General features: G+C 49.4%; 1 protein-coding gene across 1 annotated transcript in view; it reads right to left on the reverse strand.

Annotated features, from left to right (window-relative positions):
- tnrc6c1 (trinucleotide repeat containing adaptor 6C1) overlaps positions 1–17,200 on the reverse strand; it is a 43,469-nt gene that overhangs the window by 5,485 nt on the left and 20,784 nt on the right. The window contains exons 5-16 of the mRNA XM_062533134.1: positions 5,980–7,941; positions 5,707–5,922; positions 5,191–5,589; positions 3,682–3,876; positions 3,078–3,241; positions 2,366–2,443; positions 2,147–2,204; positions 1,831–1,979; positions 1,528–1,659; positions 1,054–1,212; positions 494–613; positions 227–310 (exon numbers count right to left, since the gene is read on the reverse strand). Coding sequence (XP_062389118.1) covers positions 227–310; positions 494–613; positions 1,054–1,212; positions 1,528–1,659; positions 1,831–1,979; positions 2,147–2,204; positions 2,366–2,443; positions 3,078–3,241; positions 3,682–3,876; positions 5,191–5,589; positions 5,707–5,922; positions 5,980–7,941 — 3,716 coding nt within the window. The remainder of the gene's footprint in view (positions 1–226; positions 311–493; positions 614–1,053; positions 1,213–1,527; positions 1,660–1,830; positions 1,980–2,146; positions 2,205–2,365; positions 2,444–3,077; positions 3,242–3,681; positions 3,877–5,190; positions 5,590–5,706; positions 5,923–5,979; positions 7,942–17,200) is intronic.

The following is a 17,200-nucleotide window of genomic DNA, read 5'->3' on the forward strand; positions in this document are numbered from 1 at the left end:
GAGCATCACACACACACACACACACACACACACACACACACACACACACACACACACCCCACACAATGACAAAAATGTCGTCAGTGGGAGACCAGTGTGGTTACAGAATGACACAGAAACACTGTGGCTAGGAAATGAGACTGAAACTGGAGGAGAGAACAACATGAAGAAGAGAACAAAACAATAGAAGGAGGAGAGGACAGAGAAGAGAGGGAAAAGAGCTCACTTGTTGCTCTTGCTGTCTGATGGGGCCAGAAACATTGCGCTGTGCCTGCAACATCTGCTGCTGTATCTGTAAACGTTGGTATGCCTGTGGATGGACACACACACACACTTCCGGTGTAATGGTTGCTTTTCAAAATAATTACACACAAACACACATCAACTAATGATGCCGGTTATAGTCCCAATACAAAGACTCCAATACAATCCAGACAGATGGCATAGTCTTTCTGATGTCACAACGTCACTGTATAACAGCCAGGGGACTCACCAGCTGTAGCTGGTACAGTTGGTTCAACAGGGTCATATGTTGAGGGTTTATTGGTGACGTTAAAAGTGCAGGGTTGAGTCCAATGTTTTTTGCTGCGAACTGTAAGAGCTGTGCTTGAACCTGGGAGAGGAGAGATGAGAAGAGGAGAGCCATTCACATGAGGGCTGTTTCTACAAGCGTACTGTATGTGGTCATTTGAAAGACACATGCCAAGTACACACACCAATTCATATTCATAGATCATCATACTGAACTTGGTAATTACTCTACAACCATTTGCTGGGACTGACTACTGTATGTTAAAGGTCCAGCACAGGTGCTGTCCACTGGAACCGAGCTGTGGAATGTACAGTGTAGGAAATGTGTTTGTGTTGATGAGAGGATGGGTGGGGTGTGTGACTTTTCACTTTGCTGATTAGTCTGCCTTTACGGCACGTAAGGCAACGCGAGGATTCACACGGCAACGCTAGTCACACTACACATGTTTGTATATATAGGTGCCGGTGTGTGTGTGTGTGTGAGTGTGTGTGTGTGTGTGTGTGTGAGTGTGTGGCACTAACCTGAGGGGAGAGAAACTGAGGCACTTGAGCGCGTAGACTAGGCTGGGAGGAACTGAGAGGCGGCACTGACGGCTGAGGAGGAGGAGGCTGCTGCTGCTGCTGCTGCAGGGCCCGCGCTGCTTGAGCCGCTCCACTACTCACAAACATTCCACTCTGCATCTGATGCGCACACACACACACACACACTAATCAGTATTTCTTGTATATGCATGCACAAAAATGTGTCCAGACACACAGTTTTTAAATGCATTCTACTTCCGACAAGGAATGCAGCTGCAGTGTTAAGCATTGAAGCAAGTTTTAGAATGTTTTAGAAAACACAGAGTGTCTTAAATGTATTTCTAAACACACACCCCAGCGTGTAATATATCTCATGTGTTGTCTATTTTGTGGACTGAACCAGTATTCGTAGTTGTGTTGTGGTCTCCTCCACTGGCAGTGTCTGTGGGTGAAGTGCAGACTCACTGGGCTCACCTGTCTGTTGTTCAAGTTTTGCATGGCGACCCCCAGGCCCTGACCGGGGATGGAGGGGCTGGCCAGCGGGAGCTTCAGGCCGGGAGAAGGCAGAAACGGTGAGGTGTGGTTGTCGTCCACCAGGCCGCCATCCTGCCGAACCACACACACACACACACACACACACACACACACACACACACTTTAGTTAGGATCTCCACAGAACAATGCAAGTGTAGGTTCAACTATCTACCTGTAATACTGTATTTAGTAAGAACCATATTTTCCATGTATGTGTGTGTAGTGAGGAGTGAGTGGGGCTACCTTGTCACAGAGGGGGTTGCGGTCTGAGGAGGAGTCTTTGGAGATGAGCGGAGGCCTGCAGCCCATCTGCTTGGTGACCAGGCCGTTGTTGTAGTCGGAGATCCCCATGCCTCGCTTGTCCAGTTCAGTCTTCTTCTCCAGCAGGGCGCCTGAGAGAGAGGGGGGTGACCCAAAACACGTCTATATTAGTCACAGGCTCCTCACAGCTCACAAGCACAGTCTGAGCGTCTTCACATTCTCTCTTTGTTCTGTTCTCTCTCTCTCTCTCACACCCACACACACTCATCCCCATCATCCATTAAAAGGTGATACTCACTCATGGCCTGATCCAGGTTCATGTTGTTGCTTCTCAGAGCCTCCTCCGCAGGGTCTCTCTGTGTCACGGAACAACACACCAGTCAGTGAGGAATGACATTTCATGTCATGTAAAGCTCATTACACTGGCATCACCTCTAATCCCTCTTTAAAGTGTTAAAGTTACATGTGAATAAATGTACAATTCTTGATGCTGATGATTGGCTGAATCTGAACTCACCGGGAAGCCCATATCAGTCAGCTGTTTGATGAGGCGGTTCATGATCCAGGTCTCGTCTGGCTTACTAGGAAGCTTCCCCTTTGAGAGAACAGAACAATACAATGACTGCACAGTGGGGGGTGCTATGCAGAGCAAACTGAATCCCTCATTCCCTCATTCATCTATACCAGAGAGTCAGGATATGGAGGAGTAGCTTCAGACAGTGATCATCCATGTTGGCCAACACCATTTTTAAACGTTTGTCCAACATATGCGTTCAGCCACTTTTGTACAGAAATACCAATGAGGTCACATAGTGTTGAACAAAGGCATATGACATCTCTGTGGGTTGGTAGCATCCAAGCTGGGATGATCAGCCAATTAACATGGACAAACTCATTTGTGGCCATCTATAATGTGGCAACTCCTTGGCTTGTTTGTGAAAATGTGTTTGAAAGTAAGCACATGTTGGATGCCTATACTATTTTTGAAAGATAGTGGCAGCAATCAAATATATTCTTGGCTTAAGTAGCTAGCATCGGCCATTGACATGAATGTGGACAGTACTTCCTCACTGTCTCCAGGTCTACATAATACCTCCATGGATTATACAGCCACGGAAATAACTACCACCACAGAATCCACACTGTATTCAGTGGAGTTCAGGTCATTAGCTCACTGATTGACCTCTGAATTATTCAAACTGTCTTCTCACGCTCTGATCTCCACTCACCTTCGGTGGTCCCCGCTTGGCGGGATTGCCCCAGGAGTTGCAGGAGGAGCTCTCCTGGGAGGTGGTGCTGTTCCACATGTCCCCGTCCTCAGACTCCCACTGGCTCCCAGACATGCCCATCTCCTCCCCTCCACCTCCCCAGCCATCTTGCATAGATTTGGGGGCTGAAGTGGGGGCAAGGCGGGAGATGTGACAGAGAGACGGATATGGAGAGATGGAAGAGATGGAAAGCTAGTGTCATGTCACTGGCACAGTAATGTGTAGTGTGGGCATCCCCAACACCAGATGGCAGTCTAGTGCCACATTATTTTCTTTTTACACAGTTTTTAAAATTGCATTGCATTGGGATATCAAGGTCACAGAGCACATGGAATGATCAAAAAATCTTTAAACACAGGTAAGCACTTAGGGAAGACCACAGAAGCTTTCAGTTAAAAAAAAATATATATACATGTAGCGGTCATACAAGGTTATCATAACAGAGAAGATGCATTAAGACGTATTGTATTATGTCAGCAACATCATCCATCTGTGCTGTATTACATCTGGTCTGTGATATACATGGAATCAAATGGCCGTTTTCTTCATGAAGCATGACTCTTACCTGGTTTGCAGGGTGCTTGTCCAGGGGGTGGGTTGCCCCGGTTGTAGACATCGGGGCCACCGTCCCCCCAGCCTCCTATGCTCGTAGTGGGCTTGCCCCAGGCTGCGGTGCCATTGTCCATGGAGACCGCAGGGGGCGGTGGCTCCCCCCAGGAAGGCTCTGGTTTCGAGTGGACGTTGGACGTCTCCCCCCAACCTGTAGGAAGAGACAGTGTCCACATCAGCAGCTGACCGACACAAATAACAGAAGCAATGAAGTACACTTGCCTCTTTAGATTGGCCTAACTGATCAGTCACATTAACAGTCATGGGTGTTTCTGCATATTATACTGTACATAGGATTGCTTACTGTGTACACACCTCACACCCTCAAAACACAACCTCACTGTTCAGTTCTTAATTCAAAGATTCACTTAGTCATTTTCCAACCACTCCTCTGCTCCATCATATCATAGCTGAGGAAAACTCTGAGTGTGTGGTTGAGGACGCCTGTTTAAGTCATGGCTGATTTTGCATGCCCGGCCAGCTGGCCTGCTGGTGTAAGAGGGGTGACGAGGGTGGACCGTGGCCAGGGCTGAGGTAAGTCGAGGCGAAGGGAGGTGAAGACGGGGCAGAGGCCGTCTGAGGCTCCCGCTGCGTCCCAGCCTGGAGCTGCGCACAGATGGCTGAGTGCCTCCTAATTACACACCTCCCACCTCAACCCCCCCTCCCCGCCATACAACCACCAACCAAACACTTCCGCCTGATGCTCAGAGACTTCAAATCCACCAATATTTCCACAGCACTCGGTGAAACAGTTCTCTCAGGCACTGCTCAGCCCCATTTCCACTGTATTCCACTGTGAAAATGTGGTCTATGTCTAGGCTACAGGTTAAAGGTGCTATGTGGCATTTTAGCTATCCATCCAAAGCTGACTGAAACGGCCGTTCTGATGTAATGCCAAAAATGCTTAGTCTCCATGTTGTCTTGCTATCCACTAAAGTTAATGTGCAAATCAGCTAGTACCGGAAGGAAAATAAAATCTGATCACACAGTGAACAGACCAACAACAAAGAATGAATACTAATGGTTACACCAGACATGAAGCCTCCCTCTCTGATAAGGCCAACAGTTTAAAGAGACCCTGAAGCATTGGGATTAAGATTTGAATAAAACGTGACTAATGAAGGCAACGGCCATGCTGAATTCCCACCTGTCTTGGCCTGTCTGATTGCAGTAATTTAGTCACAGACACACTGCAAAAATCCTAAAATATAGTTGTTAATATTTCACTAAAATATTAGGCCTAATCAACCTGAAGGCAAGACTGGCACAAATGTTGAATGAGGCACTTTGCACTTGGAAATCAGTCATCATTACAGTTATTTTACGCGGTTCTTTCACTTAATGTGTAATTTCCCCCTACATGATTATGTGAGGTTGACACTTGACAACACCATAACCTATATAAGAATTCCAGGGAAGCAAAACGGTTTAAATCAACCATAGTGAGTTAGTAGAGCTCCTTTACCTTGATTCATGAGAGGTGCTCTGGCATGTGGCGGTCCAGGTTGATGAGGGCCACCACCACCATCGGGTGAGCTGCCGTTGTTGTTGTTGCCTGGACCATGGCTGTGATTATGGTTATGGCTCAGGTTAGGCATGGGAGGTGGACCGTGGTGAGGGTGGTGCAGGAGGTGGGAAGGTGGGTTGTTGCCAGGGGGTGGGTTGTTGTTGTTGTTACTGCCGCTGTTGCCGCCACTGTGGCCCCCTGAGGGGCCGCTCTTGCCCTGACCCCCGGGGTTGTTCTTGTCCCAGAGGTTGACCGTCTTGTTGTAGGAAGTTGGGTCTCCCCAAGCCGAAGTACCGTCGTCGATCTCCATCTTGCGGCGGATGGAGGGTGGGGAGGGTTCCTCCCAGCCCGTGGGCTCTCCAGAGCGTCCCTGCTTCAGGCTTCCCCCGTCCCTGCTGCTGCCGCCGCCACTACCACTACCACCTCCTCCTCCACCACCACCACCACCACCACCTCCTCCACCACCACCACCACTTCCTCCGCCACCTCCTCCTCCTCCTCCTCCTCCACCTCCACCCCAACCAGAGCTAGGCTGTTTCACAGAGTTGGGGCCACTCCATGAGCCCATGCGTCCTCCTCCTCCTCCTCCTCCTCCTCCTCCACTGGTGTTGCCATTGCTGCCTTCCTGAGGCTTATTGCCCCAGCCTTGGGAAGGGCCGCTAGGCCTCTGTTGTTCACCCCATCCTCCTCCTCCACTTCCTCCTCCTCCTCCTCCTCCTCCTCCTCCAATCATGCCTGATCCTCCACCTGTAGCTGGGGCAGGCTTTCCCCAGTTGTGGCCACTGTCCTTCCAGCCTCCTCCTTCCCCCTCCCAGGTGGAGTTGGTTGGGCTTCTCTTCTTGCCATCCCCTGGGTCTCCCCAATCTCCCCCGGATCCTCCATCTCCTCCTTTACCCCAGTTGTGGGACACTTTGGGCCCGTCGCCCCAGCCCTGGGGTTTGGCTTTGTTGTTGTTAGGGTTGTCCCAGCTGGGAGACTTGTCATCCGAGCCCCAGGACTGTCCATTCTTGGACATACCGGGCCCAGGGCCCCCTGCTTGTGGAGGTGGGTTGTTCCAGCCTCCGTTCGGCCCGTTGCTGGGTTTCTTGTTGCTGGGAGGCTCTCCCCATCCAGAACCCCCAGTCTGGTTGGGGGTTGGCATCACAGTTCCCCAACCAGAGTTAGCTGCAATGCTGGAGCAGGAGTCCCGACCCTTTCCAGCTGGCTCCGGCATGGATTGGGGTCCAGGATTGGCGTTTGGTTGGGGCCCAGTAGAAGGAATGCTGGATGAGGATGAGCCCCAGACTTCAGTGCCGGAATCATCCTTGTTCCCGGCGCGAGCTGCCTCTTCAGTCTCCCAGGCTGTGTGCTGCCGGACCGGGGTCTGACCCCAGCCTGTGTTGCAGAGCACCCTTGGGTCCAGGTCTTGTGCAGGCACCACGGGGACAGGTTCTTTCCTGGTTGAACCATCCCTGTTAGACTGCTGCGTCTCCTGGCTGTCAACACTGCCCTCGCTGGCCGGCGTAGTCCCCCCTTGGCCCCAACCAGCAAGCTGCTCCTGTGAGGGAGAACTGACTGTGTCCCAGCCTTTGGCCTCGCCTCCGGAGGGCTTGCCCCAGTCTCCACCTGAGGGCTGCCCCCATCCGCCCGTGCCACCACCACCACCACTGGCTGCCGAACTTCCGCCATGACCCCAGCCAGTCGCTGACTCCCACCCGGAATCCTTGGAGGAGGCTGACTTGGAGTCACCATTGTTCCAAACAGAGCCGTCCTCTCCATTCACCTGGGAGGCTCCACTAGACATGGCTTGGCCACCGGCGGTACCCCACCCGGGCAGGCCTTGGACGGGGTTGGGCATCTCCTGCTGCTGCTGCCTAGAGTGATTTGGTCCGTCAGTGTTAAGGTTCTGAGGTTCTGAGGAGCTGAAAGACACATTCGTGGACGGGGAGTGGTGGCGGTGTGAGTCCTGGGCCTCGGCGGGCATCATGCCGCCCCAGGCGCTGCCTGATCCAGAGGCAGGGTTCCCGTTGGTGCCCTGATTGGGGGTCATGCATGCAGAGGGACTGCAGAGGTTATTGCCGCCGGGAGGCTGGTTAGTCCCTCCTACTCCTCCTCCTCCTCCCGAGCTGCCGCCCCCGGGGCCAGGCCCCTCGTGGCCCAAGACGGGCCAGGCCGAGGGGTTGGCACTGGGGTTCAGGTTCAAGTTAAAGCTAGAGGAGCCCCAGCAGGGCTGGGACCTCCCTCCCATCGGCAAGCCGCCAGCACCGTCGCCCTTTCCGTCGGGGAAGGGGCCCTGGGTGGGGTTGGAGCCCCAGCCCCTGTTGGCACCACCACCCTGGCCAGGGAGCTGTGCTCCGCCGGAGTGGCCGGTGCCGGCTTTGCCGTTGGGGTGACTGGCTGAGAAGTGGCCCGTGTGGCTGGGCCCGGAGGCCATGCTTGTGCTGCCGCTGCTGATGCCGCCGCCGCCGCTGCTCTCGGGGATGCAGTCAGAAGTGGCGGAGCATCCTGCAGAGGTGTGGCTCTCACGACGGGGAATGGAGGGCCACCCGTCGGTGTCGCTCTTGTCGATGATCAGTTGATCCCAGCTGCTTCCTCCTCCTCCTCCTCCACCGCTGCTGCTGCTGGGATTGAGGGTACTGGTGTTGCTCGTAGTGGCACTGCGATTGGTGTGTAGGTGTCCCCAATGGGGATTTTCATACTGGGCTCCTTGAGCAGTCTGCGGAGGGAGCTCTGTAGAAGAGAAAACAGAACAAAGATCGAGCTTAGTGAGGAGTTATAAGAGTGTTTCTCTCATCATTCAAATGATGTACATATGGTCAGTGCACGACAGATTTGCCAAGAAGACCTGTGCATCTCAGGTCCGCATGTTCTATTTTGAATGTCATTTGGGAAAAATTACAAATCCCATCTTCCAACTTATATCTCTGAGTCATCTTGAGTGTTTCCAACTAGCTTGAGACTGCACTCCTACATCTACCCTCAACAGTCATGCAAATTCAGTTCAACTTTCCTTCATATTCATTCAGCCTTTGGACATTGTGATCACAAACACCCTCTCAAGAAGAACGTAGACATCTGTCATTGTTCAGATTTGTAAACATTTACCTACAAGTTAAAGGTAATGATGGAATGATGTACATACAACAAACCCTCTAAACAAAACTCGGAGGAGGAGGTGTGACTGCAACTAACAATTCCCATTCACTTTCACTGTCTTGGTAAGGGCATTCTCTGCCTTCGGTTTAGTGATGGGCACACTGGGACTTGGGCATCAAAGCCGCACAGTCGGCCCCTCACTTCAAACCCCTCAGATGACGCTTCACAAGAGCAGTATCTCATAATTCAGTGTTGCTGTCAAACGAGACTGCAGCCTCTAACCACAAAACAAACGCACAGCACAACATCATCAGCCTACTACATGGGGATGCCAAAAAAAGAATGGAAGAAAGGAAGAATGTTGGAGGAGACCACAAAGTTTGCCACATATGGAGACTTAAGCAGCAAAGTGCTGGATTAATGACTTGGCAGGCGCCCTCCTGCTAGCCTGGCACAAGTTCGGTTCTGTTTGTTGTTGTCTGAAGTGTGCCTGTGCCAAATGTACATGGTTGTGTGTGCGTCTTGAACTGTAATTGTAAAAGCTGCAGAATACAAGCCCTTGAGGTGCCCCCACAGCTTTGCTCCACTGCAAAGACATTGAACAGAAAACAAGAGGGGGAGGAGATTGTGAACAAGACGAATGGAAACAAAGAGAGGGAGAGAAAGACAGAGAGGAGGAAAGAAAAAAGACAGAGTCTGAGAGAGAGAGAGATAGAGAGAGGGAGAGAGAGAGAAAGTGGTCCCTGTATGTTCTCAAGCTGCGTTGTCCTTGCTGTGATTGTGTATGGCTAGGCTATGCTGCATAGGACGCCATTATCAAACTTGAACTGGAGCCAAAACTGCACACAGCAGCTGTCAAAATCTCTCTGGTTTCTACCCTCCCCACCCCCCAGTGCACCCTCTCCTGCAGCAGCCTTCAGCCAGAGCCCACAGTCTGTCAGCGACACACACACACTCCTCGAGGACATTTTATATTTCTTTTTTTTTTTAAAAAAAAGCAGAACAAGGGACGTGGCATGGCTATTCCGGTGTTAGAGAAGAGTGCAGGGGTGGGGGAGGGGGAATTAAGAAAAGGTTGGGGGGGGGGGGGGGGGGGGCTGCAAATACCTGAGGGGAGGTGCTGGCCGACCATCTTGTCTAAGCCCTATGTGCAGGTGTTGGGTCAGGTCGAGGTGGTCATCACAGGTACACTGTGGTACCGTCAGGCTCAGGGTGAAAAAGGCTGTGCTCGGCTAGGCTAAGCTAACGTTAGCTTAGCATGCTAACAAACCAGCTTAGCTATCAGTGCTCATCAGCGCACTTAGAGCCAGGACAGACCACCACACTGCTGCCTCTGAGCTCTGTTTTTATTTATAACTCCCTCCCTCTGTTCCCGAAACAGTCTCTCCTCTCTTTCTTTCCCCCTCTCCCTCGCTCTCTCATACAAGGGGTTGGGGGTGGGGGTGTTGGCAGAGAGGGTTGTGTGATCACGAGGGGGCTGGGTTGGGAGAGGGGGGCAGAAGGGGGTTGGGGGACAAAGCAGCAGGGAAAAAAGGAAACAGGGCAAGAGGGGATTCCTTTCTCTCTCCTCCACTTTCATGCCTTCCAAATCTGTCACTAAATATTTGTCCGAGTCGACACTGCCGCAGCAATTAGCAGCGCGGCTCACAATGGCGCTGCCTGAGAACGGCTGCGCCGAGCACCCAGAGACAAAGACCGCGGTCTGTCCCGGGCTTCCGGACACTCGGGAACAAGACCTCACTATCTCTTTCTGCTCCTGCGCATATCTGCCAAACACACACACATCCAGAAATACATACACAGCACAAGTACATGCACACACACACAGTCTCTGTTGCTGATTACAGACATGCCTCTTCTCAGTCTGCTGCTGAACACCCAACATGCCAGAGCTGTTCCATGCTCTGCTCAGGACTCCAGAGGGAGAGACAGACACACAGACACACAGACACACAGACACACAGACACACAGACACACAGACACACACACACAGTGTTTTCAGGATTTCCCAGGTATTTTAGCTTTTTCCTGCTGTCTTCCCGTTTTTACATTTTCCGTAAATATCCTGTATCTTACTCTCGTAATATTAGCCCGACCCTTCCAGTGAAACAGATGTGGTCAAAGGAGAACAGCATCCTTTTGCTTGATTCAAAGTGCATGTGATCTCATTTAAGATACCGGCGTGGTTGTTAAGAGAACATGCCTCGACGCCAATCGGTAAGCAAAGTCACGTTAATCCTAGCTTCACACCTTGTTCAGTTAGATCAGCAGTGATGTGGTCTGTGAATCCTTGCTGTTAGCAGAGAGAGAGCAATAGAAAGCCCAATGTTGACATTCTTCTGTATTCTGGGTTTGGATGTCTGGAAATCTTGGGAAATAGCGTGAATGACTGGGCACCCTGCCAAACATTAAAAGTCTTAGAGTGTGTCTGTACTCCATAATGAGAGACCAGGAATTAGGAGACAGAGAGGAATGGGGGGGGGACTACTGAAGACAGATGGAGAGAGAGAGAAAGCGACAGAGATATTTAGAACGTGAGAGAGAGATGGAATATAAAACAGCGAAAAGGCAGCAAATGAAGGCCAGAGACATAGACAGCTAAAAAAGACACAAAGAGAGAGAGAGAGAGAGAGAGAGAGAGAGAAAGAAAGAGAGATGCTCTGTGAGAAAGTGATGCTGCCAGAGAAAGTGGCACCAGAGCACCAGGCTCCCCTCGTGAAGAGTGGCATTGTTTACAAATGATCCCCGACGCTTCCCCCGATGCACAATGCGTCAAAGGCTGAGCAGAACAGCAACTTATTCTTTTCTAATTCAATGGCCGCCTTTCTCTAGCCAAACATGCAATGATGCAATCAAAGCCACTTTAATTACTACTTTGTTTCTAAATAAGCCCTTTGTACACGCGGCGGTGCCGGGCTCCAGTGCCGCCTGCTCCACTTCTTCCGGCGGAGAGCTGGCATGGCGCTTCATCAATCAGTCTTGGGGCTGAGGATCTACCCTTCACACACACGCTCTGGTGGTCTGGTCTTTTACTGGTGGATGTGTCTTTAGTGTGTGTTTGTGTGTGTGTGTTTGTGTGTGTGTGTGTGTGTGTGTGTGTGTGTGTGTGTGTGTGTGTGTGTGTGTGTGTGTGTGTGTGTGTGTGTGTGTGTGTGATTTATGAGGTTATTCCTCATAAATGGACCGAGTTACTATAAATCGGTCACAGTCACAACATTTTGCATGTATGTGAACAAAAAACGAATTTATTGAGAATTAAAACTTTGATAATAACTAGTGTGTAGATAACTATGCTAGCTACTGTACACACTAGTGGTAAAAATGGCTTCACAAGCACAACCGGTTATATACAGTATGACACTCCGTCTTCTTTCACATCGAAAGTGTGTGGGTGCATTTCGATTTGCGGTCAAAAAGGAACGGAACTCGCACTCCACTATAGCCGATGCAAAAACGTGTTTTTTATTGTATAAAAAAGTTCTACCCAAAAGTGCGTGCAAAACGTTTTGGGTCCTATTCAGAGCATCCTCAGTGCACTGCACTGTTTTACATTTGATGCATTTGGATTTTTACACAAAAAGCGAATAGTAAGGATGTTGACATGCACCATGCCATGACATCTTTTTCACTACCTTCCTACTAAGTTTTTGCACTTCAGTTAAAGTGTAGAAGATGATGTTCACAGAACTACATTTATATAAAAGGCACTTGAAGTGAAATTAACAGTCTTATTTTCCTTATTTTTTTGTAATGCCTTTGAATAATATGGGAGATATGAATCGCAATACTGTATATCGCAGAATTGAATAGCAATACTTCCCTATACTATATACTATCACAATATGTTAAGAATCGCAATATTGTATCCTGGCCCACATTCCCACTGCTGCTACAAACAAGGGTTGCAGGTGTATATCGACATCATGGTATACTGTGGTACGATGAATTCCTATTACCAGTATTGAAAAAACAATCTGACTAAATGCATTGTAGTTGCCATAGGGTTCCCACCCATTTTCACCTTTCCATGACTATTCGCGGCCTATACTGCAAGTACAAAATTGCTTACTTTAAGCCACAGGTTGGGGCGAATTATAGCATGTGATTTAAACAACGACTTTGGGGGAAAAAAGTGCTGTCTCCGTTTTCTCCCCCACTATTCTATATCTATGAAGAAAGTGACTGAAATCCGTGGCCATCTAAGCCAATAAGATGTCATGACTTTCAATGAATTTATTGAAATCCATGATCTCTGCAGGCCTGGAAAATGGGATTTTACAATTCCATGACTTTTCCCAGTTTCCATGACTGTGGGGGCCCTGTTGCCAGGAAAGGAAACCAAAGACTGCCAAAGGGAAAACATCAACCATGTTCACCAGTCTACACATTTTTATAACAAAAATATATGTACAGTGCCTATAGAAAGTTATCATACCCTTTTGAAATAGTTACTTTTTTTGTCTTACAGCCTGAAATCAAAACCCATTTAAAAAAAAATCTTTTCCAGTTTTATTAACAAATTTAGCTGTACAACATCAAAATAATGAAAAAAAAGTAAACAGTTCTGAAAATTAATAAAAAATGAAAAACTAGAATAACAGGGTTGGAAAAGTCATCATACCCCTGACTTAATACTTTGTAAAGCTTCCTTTTGCTTTCATTACAGCCATCAATCTGTTTGGATATGTCTCTATTATAGCTTTGCACACCTAGATAGGGGAATATTTGCCCAATTTTCCGTTCAGAAATGTTAAAATTTAGTCAAATTCTATAGGGAATGGCGATGGACTGCTCTCTTCAAGTCAATCCACATATTTTCTATAGGATTTAAGTCAGGGCTCTGACTTTGCCACTCAAGGATATTCACCATCCTATCCTTAAGCCACTGCTTTGTTCTTTTGGCAGTGTGTTTAGGATTATTGTCGTGTTAGAAGGCGAATGACCTCCCCATCCTCAGCTGTCTAGGAGAGGGACGCAGGTTTTCCTTAAGAATGTGGGTGTACTTGGCAGCATCCATTTTCCCTTCTATCCTGACCAATTGCCCAGTTCCCGCTGAAAAGAAACATCCCCACAACATAATGTTGCCCCCACCATGCTTCACACTAGGTATGGTGTGTTTTGGGTGGTGTACTGTGTTGGTTTTCGCCAAACATTGCGCTTGGAGTTCAGTGCAAAAACACATCTGGAATATTCTGCTACCATGTGGAAAAAGCTTATATGGTCAGATGAGACTAAGATCGAACTTTTTGGAGACTAAGATTGAAGTTTTTGGACTGAGCTCCAGGCGCTAACCAAACACAGTATACACACCCAAACACACCCAAAACACACCATACCTACTTTGAAGCATGGTGGGGGCAACATTATGTTTTGGGGATGTTTCTCTTCAGCGGGGACTGGGCAATTGGTCAGGATAGAAGGGAAAACGGATGCTGCCAAGTACACCCAAATTCTTGAGGAAAACCTGCGTCCCTCTCCTAAACAGCTGAGGATGGGGAGGTCATTCGCCTTCCAACACGACAAAAATCCTAAACATACTGCCAAAAGAACAAAGCAGTGGCTTAAGGATAGGATGGTGAATATCCTTGAGTGGCAAAGTCAGAGCCCTGACTTAAATCCTATAGAAAATATGTGGATTGACTTGAAGAGAGCAGTCCATCGCCATTCCCTACAGAATTTGACTAAATTTTAACAATTCTGCACGGAAAATTGGGCAAATATTCCCCTGTCTAGGTGTGCAAAGCTATAATAGAGACATATCCAAACAGATTGATGGCTGTAATGAAAGCAAAAGGAAGCTTTACAAAGTATTAAGTCAGGGGTATGATGACTTTCCCAACCCTGTTATTCTAGTTTTTAATTTTTTATTAATTTTCAGAACTGTTGACTTTTGTTTCATTATTTTGATGTTGTACAGCTACATTTGTAAATAAAACTGGAAAAGATTTTTTTTAAAATGGGTTTTGATTTCAGGCTGTAAGACAAAAAATGGAACTATTTCAAAAGGGTATGATAACTTTCTATAGGCACTGTATGTGTAAACATTTCAACCTTCATAACAAAACCTACTGCTTAAATCTGTCAGTCTGTTCGGTAACCTCTGATGTAAACAGACACACACTATAAACAAACACTGTATATTGCATCATTGAGCAAAAATGTCCTACAGACGTGCATTGCGACAGACCGACAGACACACACACAGGGGGGTAGACTTACAAGATGAAATAAGAAATGCAAAGAGAGGATCAACTACTTTGTGGAAGCCAGCTCCAGCTAGCGCAGAGTCCATGAACTTCTGTGAACAGCCAGTGGGGCTGGCCAAGCAAAACTGTCTGGCATGGTAACTAGGGGAATAACAAGGGGCTGGGGCTGGCTTTGCACAATCACTTTTCCACATGCACTGCTAAGTCCCCCCTTAAACCATGTCACAGAGCAGTCCTAAGATACAGTAACAGCCCTACATTTAAGTGCGCACGTATGTGTGTCCGTGCATGTGTGTCAGAGAGAGAGAGAGGAGAGAGGGAGGGAGAGAGAGAGAGGAGAGAGGGAGGGAGGGAGAGAGAGAAAGAGGTGCGTGGGGCTTTGGGGCTTTGCTGCTGACATCACCACTCTGCCTGTACACAAGTGGGTTGAAGAAGCGGGGGAGGGGAGGGATGTTGTGCGTGTGTGTGTGTGTGTGGGGGGGGGGTGTTGTGGGGGTGGTGGGTGAGTCTTACGCAACCCTCGTCAGACTGCCTTCTGCACACGGCCCACTACCCAGCATGCCAGGCAGAGGACGTGAGGTCATGACGCAAATGCAGCCCGACATAATCAGGCGAGGCAGCAGCAAGCAGCCAGAGACGGAGCAAAGCGCCGACACTGCTGTGCTAACACACACTCTCTCTCTCTCTCACACACACCTTCAATAAAATCACACCGCAACAAGCATAATGCAACTCCATTCACATTTTCTCTGTATTCCTCTCCCCGTTTTTTCTTGCTCTATTTCTGACATTAATGTGCACACACACACACTTCACCTCACAGAGTAATCATCTGAACCAAAACACATGCATAATAAAACTCAGGAATGCCACTGTACTCCCGTTCAAACCCAACATTCCTTCAGATATAAAGACTCAAGCAAGCTTTCCTTTCTCTCACATACACATACACACACACACAAACACACACACAGCGCCTCGGGATCTTGGAGCTCCATCTCGACCCTCCAACATGCCCTGGTCTGGCACTCAGATCACACCCACCCCACCACCCCCCAAACTCTCTCCACTCCAGCTGCCAAGAGCTCAGTAAATATGGAATGTGTCTAACGCAAATGGTTGGAAACTGTATCCCATTCATTTCCTCATATCCCATTTGCCCCACACTCCCATCACCCCACACGCACGCACGCACACACACACACACACACACACACACACACACACACACACACACACACACACACACACACACACACACACACACACACACACACACACACACACACACACACACACACACACACACACACACACACACACACACACACACACACACACACACACACACCGCCCCCCCCCCCCCCGGACAGACGGCTTCCCCCACTTCGAGAGTACCCGGCGGGTCCCCCCTGGGTCTCCTAAAATAGCACACAGGGGCTCAGCTCGGCGCTGCCCAGACGCCGGCGCTCATGAATGCCCGATCCCGAGGATGCCAGGCCCCCATTATGGAGGGGTGACGACTGACCGAGCTTTGCCTCCGCACTCCACTCAGCTGATCCGCATAAAGCCGGAGGAAAGAAAGAAAAGAAGGGGGGGGGGGGGATCTGACAACAGTGGGAACCAGGGGAGGGAAAACACTAGATTAGAAGTCCGATTAGAAGTGATCCCTCTGGGCTTGGGAGGGAGGAAGGGGTGCTGTTTGGAGAACTGGACAGACATTCTCCATGTGAAACTGGGCTGCTGCCCAAGTGCCCAAGACACTACAAGGTGCTGACTGCCTGGGGTTGGGCCAGCCACCTTGACCGGGGCCTCGAAAAAGTTAAAAACCGGGGCCTCGAAAACTTGTAAGAGCAAAACGGAGGGCAGGGAATGACAGGAGGAGAGAATAAGCAGCGCTCGGGAGAGAGAAAAGACAAGAGAGGCGTAGAGAGGAGAAGGCATGAGTCAGACGAGGGAACAAATAGTAAAGCCTGGAAGGTTTCGAGCGCACACAGACAGAAGGGGTGGAAAAGAAGCGAGAGGAAAAGAAAGAAACGAGAGCAGGAGAATATGGAACTAGTGAAAGAGGAGAAGAGGAGAGGGAGATGGGAAGAATGAGAAGTTGGAGGGGAAGGGAATGAATGTGGCCGTTGTGGAGCAAAAGGGCCGTAAAACAGAGCCAGAGCGTCATGGCCGCCATCCGAGTGGGACGCCGGCCAGCAGCGTCTCGCTGAAAAGAGAGGGGGAAAGAGAAAAGAAGGAGAGGAAGGGAAGGAGGGAGGGAGGGAGGGAGGGAGAGAAAAACCCACAGGAGAGGCACGCAGAGGAGGAGAGCTCATGTTACGCGCTCTCGCTCCTCGACCTGCGTTAAGTAACATCCTGCGTAGCCATCGCTCTGAACACGTGGCAGCCACTCACATCCAAAACAACCAGCCAGCACTGCACGAGCACAAACCACGGAGCTGGGGGTGGGGGTGGGGGGGGGGGGTGTAGAAAGAGAGGGAAGGAAAAATAGAGATCTCAGTGAATTAACTGAAAGGAAATTAAAAAGGTAGGACATGAGTGTGTTGTGTTGTCCTCTGTGCACTGTGCAGTATTCACAACTTTGTCCTGACTTCCCTCCTGCTTACTGTGAATCAAGGCCAGCCACTGGAGTTTTGGAGAGACACACAGAGCCTCTTTGTCAGACAGCCACCCACACAGA

This window comes from Sardina pilchardus, chromosome 3 (assembly GCF_963854185.1).
Source record: "Sardina pilchardus chromosome 3, fSarPil1.1, whole genome shotgun sequence".
Classification (NCBI taxonomy): Eukaryota; Metazoa; Chordata; class Actinopteri; order Clupeiformes; family Clupeidae; genus Sardina; species Sardina pilchardus.